The sequence below is a fragment of the Brassica napus genome, chromosome A5 (genome assembly GCF_020379485.1).
Source record: "Brassica napus cultivar Da-Ae chromosome A5, Da-Ae, whole genome shotgun sequence".
In the NCBI taxonomy this organism is placed as follows: Eukaryota; Viridiplantae; Streptophyta; class Magnoliopsida; order Brassicales; family Brassicaceae; genus Brassica; species Brassica napus.
In genome coordinates, this window is record NC_063438.1 from 22,288,992 (window position 1) to 22,301,083 (window position 12,092).

General features: G+C 34.8%; 2 protein-coding genes across 2 annotated transcripts; one reads left to right on the top strand and one right to left on the bottom strand.

Moving 5' to 3' along the window:
* Positions 1-416: 416 nt before the first annotated feature.
* LOC106392069 (pentatricopeptide repeat-containing protein At3g18020) lies at positions 417-2,674 on the bottom strand. Its single transcript, XM_013832847.3, has one exon. It carries the CDS (start codon positions 2,599-2,601, stop codon positions 544-546), a length of 2,058 nt encoding a protein of 685 aa, XP_013688301.2. The 5' UTR covers positions 2,602-2,674; the 3' UTR covers positions 417-543.
* A 3,460-nt stretch (positions 2,675-6,134) lies between these two features.
* Positions 6,135-8,916, top strand: LOC106394811 (WUSCHEL-related homeobox 1-like). Its single transcript, XM_048779674.1, has 4 exons — positions 6,135-6,853; positions 7,041-7,403; positions 7,497-7,558; positions 8,161-8,916. Exons 1-4 carry the CDS (start codon positions 6,718-6,720, stop codon positions 8,653-8,655), a joined length of 1,056 nt encoding a protein of 351 aa, XP_048635631.1. The 5' UTR covers positions 6,135-6,717; the 3' UTR covers positions 8,656-8,916.
* Positions 8,917-12,092: the final 3,176 nt, after the last annotated feature.

Sequence of the window (12,092 nt, forward strand, 5' to 3'; positions counted from 1 at the left end):
AATGGTAAACTAATGTACGCTAACAGCAATGAATCGCAACAAGAGAGCTACGGACAAGGAGGACGAGGCAAATTTATGAAGAACCGCTGCGGCGTAATGTGATGGAAACGCAGCGGTAACGTAGTATCCACGCTCTTTTGGCTTGATGAGCTTGAAGTCAGACTCTTCTGGGAGTCGCAGGCTCATCAGCAAAGTGGTGGAACAAGTTAAAACCATTGGTGGTTTCCACTTTGCATTGGTTGGCTCTGTTTTCCCTACCATTAGTAATAGATTCAGTATGTAATGCTTGTCTTTGTACATCTTTAAAATAGCTGTCTGGAAACCATTTTCACTGGCTCCACTCATGTTGCTGTAGATGAATATATATATATATATATAAGTATTCAACTAACTGAGCTTTTGAATTTTCCGGCAAGGAACTCACAAACTAGGCCACTTCCTTTATACTTTCTAATTTCACATACAGAGCTTTACTTTCTACCAGCGATCATAAAATCAAAAAAGCAATATGCCAAAAACATGTAGTTTTGCGGAGTTTGAAGATTACTCTCCTTCCACTGCTAAAGCTCTGGAATCATGTAGTTTATCTAGTATCCGCCATGTGACAGCATCAGAAGCTTGACCGTTCTTCCTCATCTCCTCTATAATCTGGTACGCCTCTCTCCTCAACCCACTTCTGCTACATTCATCAATCACAATGTTATAGCACACGACATTAGGAACCGCTCCAGAATCCGCCAGTTCGTATAGGAAATGGCAAGCATCACTTAGACTACCAAACCGACAAAGACCTTTCAGAAATGCTGAATACACATACGCATCATGTCTGCCCGATGGCCATATCACATCGTCCCAGAACCTCTTCGCCGTATCCACCTGACCAGTCACACACAACCCGTCAATGATAATAGCATATGTAGTATTATCTGCGATCACACCCGCCTTCGACATCTGATCAAACACACGCATAGCTTCATCTCCCTTACGGAGCTTGAACAATCCACGCATAACAGCGTTGTATGTAACAACACTTGGCTTAAACCCGTTCTCTGGCATAACTCGATTCAACACATCAAGAGCTTCTTCTGCTCTTCCTTGAGTAAGCAAGCCACACATAACAGTAGTTAAAGTCACAGCATCAGGTGCGCAGAACTTCCCTGTCATCATATCGCCAAGAACTTTCATGGCGTCATCCACTCTACCCATCTTGCAAAACCCATCAATGACTGTGTTAAGTGTATACTCATCGGGCCTACAGTCTCCCTGAAGCATACTGACCAGAACATTCAGGATCTCTGTCGGATTATCCACTACGCAGAGAGCACGTAGGTAGATATTATAGATTCTATTTCTATCTGTTCCTTCTTTTCTCAACATCAGCTCTAGAACATTCCTCGCCTTACCAGTGTCATGCTCCTTACATAAACTCTCTACTAAGAGCTTATAAGTATACTCAGACGGGAAGAAACCAAACTCAGATCCCTCTTCTAGCAACTGATAACCTCTCATACACCCATCATCCTTGCACAACCCATGAATAATAGCATTGTAAGACGTGCTTATAGGCTTTAACCCTTTACACTTCATGATATAAACAATCCTCGCAGCTCCATGGTTCCTCTTATATCGACACAACGAATCCATCATATGCCCGTAAGCAAACTCAACGTTCACGGACTCACACTGTGGCATATCCTCTGCAATCTCGAAAACGTCGTTGAAATAACCTTCCCTGCACAAAGAATCAACCAGATTCGCAAAAGCTGCTGACTTCACTGATGCATCAGTCTCATCCTTCATCTCTCCCCAAAGCTCCTCCATCATCTTCCTCCCTGCTTCAAGATCTCTCCTTTTCAAAAACCCACCAATAAGAACACTCAGCGTGAGACAGTTAGGCCTCACGCCACACGCACGCATTTCGTCGAACACCTTATGCGCAACTTCAATCTCACGAATCTCACAGTACCCACGGATCAGAGTCGTGTACGTCACAACATTGGGTCTATGCCCTCTGCTCCTCATCTCAAACACAAGCTTATGCGCATCCCTCACTCTACACATCAAACACATCTGATTAATCAAACGATTATAATTCGTCAACGACGGCACGAACTCTCTCTTGACACCGATCAAACGATGCACAACCCTCAACGTGCTCACCGGATCCCCCGAATCGAGCAGCCTCGCGATGATGACGTTGCAGGTACGTTCGTCGGGGATGAACCCCGAAGCGACGAAGAGGAGACAGCGACGGTGAGCTTCCTCGAATCTTCCGGCGTCGCAGAGAGAGTGGATCACGCTGCTGAGGTTAAGCGAGTCGGGGCGGTATCCGCGGAGGCAGAGGCCGTCGATGATTCGAAGAGCCTCGTCGGGGCTTTTACGTAGGGTGCAGAGATTGTGTATGCGTCTTCTCCAGTAAGCTCTGTCGGTTACGCTGCGTCGACGGTCTTCTTCTTCTAGTGCATCTTCTTCTACTCGAGGGTCAAGAACATGATCATGAGTTTTCTTCAGGTGGAATACGGAGGTAGTGGAGAAAGAGAGGGGCTTGGAGAAGAAGGTACGGTAGAAGCCATTTTCTCTGGCTCGAGAGATGAAGAACATAACTTCACAAGTGTCCTGTTTTTGTTTTCAAACTGCTTTTATATGAGAACAAGTTGGGCTAATCCAATTTCATTGGGCCTACCTAGTGTTGTGTATGTAAGTCCCGCCCATTTAAATTAGAGGGTATTAACTTTTCTTTTTGTTGTGAGTAAAGATATTTTCTGTGATAAATATATGAATAATTTTATAATTAAGGTTATAATTAAAATTATTAACTTGTAATGAAGACTGAAAAATTATGGAATTATAATCGAACTTTAAGATAACTTAAGTACTTGTTCTAGTACAATTATTTTTCTCATTTGTAACATCATTTCCAACACATCAACATTTTTGTAGCATAGAAAATCTATACACAGAATCACGAAAAAATGATTTTACCAATAGCATATTAAAATATTTATGAAGAATTATTTTCATAATTAGAAATGTTTTGGTTGAAAAAGAAAAGAAAAGAAAACACCTTAGTTCTATATGATGTAAACAAAAATGAACTTAGCTGTAATTTATTTTGTATTTTATTACAAAAATAAATCATACTTAAACTATAATCTAAACCAGTGAAAGCGTGTGCATTAGGTTTGTGGTCCAATGTAAGCTACTCTTTGGAGTATTTATCAATCCAGTTTTTCTGACATCAATAATTCTTCTGTAAACGAGAAATAGATGATACAATGGAGTAATGTCAAGATTTCTCAGAGACCTTTATGCAGATGAGTTTTGAAAATTAAAAGATACAAATTGTGCTGAAATCGTTATTATAAAATTATATTTGTTGTTAAAAAGGAAATGTAAGAAGAAGAAAACAAATTAAATGATACGTTCGTGTGGATTCACGTGTACTCATTGGTAATTTGTTTACTTTGGAACAAATATATAGTATAGAAGTTTGAAGAAAGCCAAACTTGAATCACAATTTTGATCATGTGAATGATTTGAAGTAATATTCACAAAATTAATTTCTTTGAAGAACTAGGGACATGGCTGGTTCAAACGCATCAGTTGCGGTTGCGAGAGTTTGTGAATGCAGGTGGTCGCAATCTCTAGCAGTTTTAGGAAATTTGTATGACTGGTTCTGAGGTTAGAAATTGGTATGTTTGCGGAATATTTATGACTAGTTAACTACCAAATGTAGCATCAGTTAAATAACAAATTGACAATATTTATAGTTTATATAATTATAAAAATATCAAAAATAGTTTTAAATTTTAAAAATTATAGAAAATATTTTTATTTTTTAATTTTATAATAATTAAAATATATTAATAGATATATTTTATAATTCCAATTTAAAAGTTTTATTGAATATTTTTTATTTTTGTATTTATATTGTTTTTAAAAAAAATTATCTTCTTGCAAACGCTAACTGTAACCAGCTTTTGAATTTATGAGATTTAGAGTGGTTTGAAGCGGTTTAAAGCGGTTTGAGTGATTGTTGCAAAACGCTAGCAACCACTACCAACCGCAAAAGTTGTGTTTGCGGGTGGTAGCAGGCAAACCAGTCATACCCTTAAGTTTGCCGGCTGACTTCAGTAAAATTAACAGTCGACCGGCACATGTTTGATCAACTTCTTAAATAAATAATATTTTCAAGTTAATTGAAAAGATATTAATATTTTTTTACATTACTAATATGCCTTCTACAATAGTCATTGTAACATCTAGCTATATATAGCTAATAAGTCTCATCAAACGAGTATCAACATTGTTCCAACACATGATCATTAAAACAAAATAAAGAAAAGACATGATATTAATTAGCACATCTTTTACAAACTAAGGATTAACATATATCGCAAACATCCAAAGATGGGGTAAAAACAAATCAATTAGGGCTTGGGAAAAGACAGAAAAGAGGGATTTAAGATCCCAAAGAGAAGAAAAGGATTTTATGGAAAAGGGGGTTTGAGAGAGACAAAGGAGAAGAGGTGAAGAGTGTAAAGTAGACAAAGCAATGGGGCAGTTGAGAACAAGAAGAATAGTGAAAGCCACCACACACATATAAATTTATGTCTCATATTTTGTAGTATAATACTATCATGTAGTAGTAAAAAATGAAAAAGGGAAAAAAGAATGAAAGAAAAGGAGTGATGGAGACAGATGGGAGAATGTCACGTCGTTTTAAGCTCCTTCGCATCTCCCCATATCATTCATTTCCCAGAATTCCACGATCTCCTTTCTCTTCTTTCTCCCCTCTTACTTGTCAATCTCATCTTCTCCCCATATCATTCATCTCCCCATTATTTTCATTCATAATAGTACTACTAACTACTATATTCTAGTAGCTATATTGATGTATGCATATATGTATGAGATTTCAAATTAAAAAAAAAAACTAAAAATGTAGTTACATTTTGGTTAGCAAAAAAAAATTGTAGTTACATAATTCCAATAATAGTTTTGTGAATTAGTACACGGACCATGTGGTTAGTAGTAGTCAAATCATTTTCTTTGATCGTACGTAGTAGTTGTCATGATAATCCTTTTTTTTTTCATGATAATCCTTGTGTTTGTTTGAAAGGTTTTGATGTTAACGGGTGCTCCCAGAGAGGCAATATAATCAATGCATCTATTGAGTCGCTAATTAGTACTATTAGTGTTCTTGGAATCTGTCCTTTATGTATGTCGGTTGTTGCTAGATTATAATGTGTTTAAGTGTACTCATCGGCAAATCAACCTGAAATTTAATTTTGTACTACGCATTTTTAATATCATGTTCATAAGTAATCCTGAACTATAACTTCTTTTAGTTATAGGTTAGGGAACAAATTGGAGTAGAGAAGATTATTTTCATGTAAGTATGGGTGCATCCGGGTTATAATGTCTATGAAGAATATACAGGTTACGTTAACTATATATGTTGTCAATCAAATCTATACATACAGATTTAATATTGATATACATATGTACAAAACAATAAAATTACTATTATTAAAAGAATTAACGCAGTACATTCTTCGTGGGGCAATTGTTAATAATATCACCTTTTGAAATTTATGTTTCAAAAATGACACTAGAAAGAGAAAGTCACAAAAATGATATTCATTAAAGTATAAAATATCTCTAATACCTTTGGATTAAAATTAAATAAACAAACAAAAATAAATAAAATAAAAATTAAAAAAATGAATTTTTTTTATAGTTTCAGATTATATGTTTTCAGATTCGAAATTTTTATAATTTTTTTTTTGAAATTTTTTTTTTCGATTTTTTTTTTCAAATTTTCTTTTTATAATTTAAAAATAATTTTTGTTTTTAAAATTTTTATCTTTTATTTTAGTATTTATTTTTATAAAATTTTAAACCCTAATTCTTAAACTCCACCCCTTAACTTTAAACCCTAAGGTTTGGATTAATTAACCCAAGGGGTATAAGTGTATATTTATCTCTTTAATAAAACCTATTTTTGTGACTTTGAGCCTTGAGTGTTACTTTTGGAACAAAAACTTGGTTTGGTGTTATCCTAGTTTTTTTTCTCTTCTTTGTGCAAAATAAATCCATTGTGTATGTTTTTTGTTGAGATTAAAAGAATTATGTTATGTTTTATACGTCTTTTTGATAGATCCGGATTTAACCTCCCACCCAGAAATTAGGTATGTGTCTTTAATAGACTCGGTTTAACCCTTTTCTTTGACAAAAAAAGTTATACGTCTTTTATATAAAAATGATTTGTTTGTGAAATCCGGTGGTGATTTTATTAAATAAAAGGAATAAAACCGAGAAAACAAATATATGTTTCTAATTTAGCAAAAAAAAAACAAATAAAAGAATCTATCCGTATGTAAAATATTAATTTGTTAAAAAAACAATTAAAAAGAATGCGTTTTAGATGGTCTACTCTCTCGCTATATATACATATACATATGCGTGTGCTTGCAGAAACCCAAATTGCATGCTCCCATTCACAGATTCACATACAAAGATATCTCAACATTCAGACCCACAAACCATCCAATAGCACTTTCTACTACATATTTGTCTATTTCCTCCTTCTACCATATAATTCTCATCTCCTAAATATCAATAAAATAAACAGAACCCTAATATGTAGTTGTTGTTTTTTATGAACATTTAGTTGTTATCTCTCTCTCCGCATCCAAAATAAACTAGTTCAAAATGTGGATGATGGGTTACAACGAAGGAGGTGCAGATTCCTTCAACGGAGGAAGAAAACTTCGCCCTCTCATCCCACGCCTCTCCTCTCGCCCCAGTGCCGCCGCAAACACCAACTCCGACCACCGCTTTAACATGGGTCTCTCTCTCCCCTCCCTCTCCCCCCCCCCCCCCCCCCCCCCCCCTCCCCTCCCCACAAAAATATTTTATGTTCTAATTTCCGTTAATGCTCATTTTTCTTCTTCTTTTAATTAAGTTAAATGTTCTGTTTCTAGAGAAAGTGCAATGCTCATTTTTTTCTTGCTTGTTATAATTTTGCAAAGCAGTGATGACTACATTGACGGCTGAGCAGAACAAAAGGGAGCTCATGATGCTAAACTCAGAACATCAACATCCACCTATGATGGTGAGCTCACGATGGAACCCGACACCGGATCAGTTAAAGGCTCTTGAAGAGCTTTACCAACAAGGAACTAGAACTCCTTCTGCCGACCATATCCAACAAATCACCGCGCAGCTACGTAGGTACGGAAAGATCGAAGGCAAAAATGTTTTCTATTGGTTCCAAAACCACAAAGCACGTGAACGCCAAAAACGGCGACGACAAATGGAAAATGGCCACGACGAATCTGTCTTTACGACAACTAGTCTTGTCTCAAATCACGGTTTCCACAAGAAATATCCACCAGGTGAGAGAGACCATAATACTTTCAAACATAATATGACTCATGTTTTAAAACATTAAATTTTAACGTAGCTAGGTTCTTCTTGCAATTTTACAGGTTACAAGTTTGAACAGACGAAGAACTGGATATGTTCGGTCGGATGCGACACACAACCACAGGTATATATGTGTATATTATACGCATGTTTGTTTTCTATTCATTATATTTTTCTGATGAAAGGGAATGTCATTAAGGGTTTATGGTATGGCATAATTGGCATATGATTACAAAGAGAATTCTCTTAAGAATAAGTGCATTCTCTTTTTGGAAGTTTTAGCAATTTTTTTAATGAAAAACAAAGGCAAAGAGAGATGTTAGCTTATTGGGAAACGCAAAAAATAAGTATTTTTGTTAGCTTTGAATTATATATTATTAAGTATTGTTTTGGTATTGATCCAAAAGCTGCAGACTCTTGCCTTTCTGTCGGGACATCTGCTACGTACGATCGAACTTTATTGTTTTCACTTCGATTTTTGCTGAATTTCCATGAAGTGCTTTTTACTCCAACGCATGCTAGAAAAGACCGTTTTAACCCTGCTTTTAACGGTCTCATTCTCCTTGACTCCTGTCCTTTTCAGGAATTTTAATTTTGGGTCTGCGTGATTCTTTTTTTTTAAAGCATAAAGTTTGTCGCTTTGCAAAGATTTCGACTTGTTCGTTACCATATTTTACAAATTCCAATGCTAATTGACTAATTTTAAATTTCTTTTTTGCATTTTAGAAACCTCATGAACTTCATCATCAGGAGGAGCCTGTCTCCATAGCATTACCAACAAAGGGCAATGGTCGTTACGTAGGAAACGAGAGACAAAGCTTTCCCGGGAGAAATGCCATGTCGCAGATGATGCAGCTTGCACCTGGACATTACCCTTATTCACGACAACAACAACATCATCATGAACTCATTCTCAATTCAACTACTGTTACGTCTAGCTTCTCTGCTAGCAACAGTACTGTTTCCGCTGCTAAAGATACCGTCACAGTTACACCTTTATTTCTGAGGACAAGAGCAGCAACCAACACAGGAACTTGTGATGATAATAAAGATCGAGAACGTCATGAAGATTGCGTAAACGGTGAATTGGATCACCAAGAAAAGACACTAGAGCTGTTTCCACTGAGAAAAGAAGGATTTTGTATCAGTGGTGGAGATGATGGGAAAGAGAAAGAGAGTGGCATTCACTGTTTCTATGAGTTTCTTCCATTGAAGAATTAATACCTACTTATGAAAGCCAGTTTACAAAAAAAAAAATAACTAATACCTACTTGATTTTGTTTTTCAAGAGCAACATGTTTTTTGTGTGTTTTAAATTAAGTAATCAATCAAGTTATAGTGTGAGAAAAAGGATTAATTAAGTAGGGTTTTGTTTGGGAGTGAGGGTAGAGACGTGTCTTAACTCTTTATGGTGTTGATGTTAACATTTCATAGGCGTTTGCCTTTATATGCACTTTGGACCACTTTCTTTAAATGTTAAAACGATCCAAATTTTTTTTTTAAAAGGAATACAAACACCCATTAATTTATCATTTATGTGGATGTGTGGTGAGTTAGACCATCTCCATCGGCGAGTTGAGGGAGAGGTTCTACCGAATTTCAGGGGAAAAATTAAATGAAAAATGCAAATAAAACAAAGGACCGGTGCTTTAATAAGGGAAAGTAGAAGTGCTTAAAACCCCTAACGTGGCGGCTCCGTATTGGGTAGAAAAAGGTGGCCTCTGCTCTTTCGTTTTTGGTCAGTTCTCTCTCTCTTTCATCTTTGACGAAATCGCTCCGGCTCTCTTTCTCTTCGTATTCTCTCTGTCTCTTCGCCGTTGTTCCCGTCGAAATCTCTGACGGAGATGATGTCTGATCGGTTTCTCCGTTTGGATAGAGTCTCTCTGTTTATCCATTCGTTCGTAAGATAGAGTTTCTCCGTTCGTAAGATAGAGTCTCTCTGTTTATCCATAATGATAATTCTTTGTCTCGTTCTCTAGCCATAGGTTTGTTGATTAATTATCAAAATTGAAATGTTGTTCTTCTTTGACTTTGAGGACATACCTACATCGGGACAGAGCATCTAATGCTCGTGAAGGGGAAGGTGTTGCAGCTCGTGTCCTGGAGAGTTTGGCTTCAATGCTAGTGCTAGCATTGAAGTTGCATCATTCTAATTAAAAAAAAAAAAATTAAAGAACCCCTAAGAGGTTCTCCCAATGGAGGCCACAAAATTAATTATCACTATCCAAGGTTTTTAACCTTTCAAATCACTTTTTTTACTCTTAAATTAATCTAAAGAACCCATAAGAGGTTCCTATGGATGGAGGTGCTCTTGGATTAAGAAACTCGATTGATTTGGTTGGTGATTGAGTGTTACTACAATGGCAACTCCTTTTTACTATACACCTTTTAAAAGGCCTAACTATCTATTTGAAAAGAAAAATACTAAATATTACAACAAATACTATATATATGTTCCATAATACTGTATAGTTGTCACCTTTAGCATGCGTATCTTTGAGTTATAAATGTGCGTGAGACAAAAAGAATTGGGTTGATGTTGAAGTGACTAAGAGAGTGGGAAGACTTTGGTTTGGCACTTGTTTGTTTTTTTCTTCACTTGCATGCCAACAAAATGCCTTTACATTTGCTACTTATATAAAGTATATTCCTCATATTCAATGTCACTATTTTGTATTTTTGTTTACACGTAAAATTAGTTAAAGCACCTTCTTTCTAATCGGAGTAATCAAACCAAAATTCATTCTAATTCATGTGCTTTTGTTTTTGTTTTGGCGTTCACAATTCAATATATTAACTGAAATGTAATGCTAAAATATAATTTTACCGCGAAAAGTTATGATGAGGAATCAATGCTAAACGTATATAAACGCAAATAACCGAAAACATAATGTAAATAAGCAAATGAAACATAAATTTCAAATTGTAAACTATCCATTTGTTGTATATTTTCGATTATAAAGTTCTAAATTAATCAAATATTTTTTTGAACTTAAAATTAATCAACTATTGACATGGAGAATCTTTTATATATAAAATTTGAAAGCTTTGGTGAAGATGTAAGAGAAATTGTATTCTTGGATGATTTGAAAGTTTAATGATAGAGCAAAGCCAACCTCATTAGCAGAAAAGAAAGAGAAAAGGCCAACCTAATTTCATTTTTCAAAATATATTTGAACTGAATTAAACCACATTATATATATGTAAAATCAGTGAAATAAAAGATATGAGATAGAGAGCGTGAGAAAATGAAAGATGAGTGCCTTTTAGGGAAAGAAGAGACATGACAAAAGATAGCTCAGAAGAATAATAAAATTGAGTAGCTTATTCATAGAAGAAGACCCCGACACTTTCCTTTCTTTTCCAAAAGATTCATTCGTTCTTTTATGTTTCGTTGTACGATTCAATGACACTATTTTTCTTTAATAACAATTTTAGAAGAAAGATAGAGAGTGATTTCATATGTTTGTATAGCCAATTTTGATGCATTATTATTCCATCTTCTTCTCTTTGTGTTTGCTTTTTTCCATGATGATTGTGTGTGTCTGTGATTCTTGCGAGCATGGAAGTAAGCAAAAAACATAACTTTAATCAATCTGTACGACAAAAGTTAAAAGCAAGAAGAGAAAATATTAATGGTACGCCCATAGTCAACAGACTACCACACCTCCACACGTACAATATATAGTAATAGTATATTTTGTTGTTAGGAAAGAAAGAAACATGAATCTTCTCGTGGTGTAACGAAGATCAATTGGTAAACTGTAATCGTACGGTATAATCTTTTGGTTATTTCCATGGATCACATAAATCTGTGTCTGCTCGTTGGATTATCATAATATATCACCAGTGACGTATTACGGTATTATACTATATGCATAAGCTTTAACTGCTAGAGATAATAATTCATAAATCATGTAACGGTCAAGGAATGTAGATGACCAACGTGGAGTCTCACCTGTACAGTAGAAGTATGAATGTTCAAAGTATATATAGACTCATAGATTCGCATAAATTAATGTTTTTTTATATATAAAGCAAAAACCTCCCATCTGGCTAGGCAAGAACACAAATGGTTTTTTTTTTCTCAACTACTCCCTCTGTATTTGAATGATTGATGTAAAGTTTTTCACACATAAAGAAAAAATAAATACATTCTTCTGATTATTTATTTTGGTTTTACCAATAAAGCTTCATCACCCATAATTTTACATTTTAACTTATGATTTAGCTTTAAAGATAAATAGATTAATTGTTTGACCAAAAAAAAAATAGATTAACTATATTATAAAACAACAGCCTTTTGTATACAAGTAAATAATCTAAAACATCTATTCCATGCAAGGTAGGTTTATCTCTAGGTATTTTTCTCTAGCTAGAGAAAGCCACTAGCTTTAGTAGAAGTCTAAAACAGTGAAGAAACACAATCTACTAATAAATCTGATTCAGACTTATAAGTCAAATGTAAATAAAGAGAAAGAAATGATAAATAAAATAAAATAACCCAAAAAATTAGTTTCTCCAATGGAGATTATCAATTCAAATGTAAGAATATGTATTATGCATTATTTATATTTTATAATGGACACCATTGAGTTATGGTTTTATATAATTTTGAAATATTTTACTAATATTATATTTTAATATTTTTTACTAAT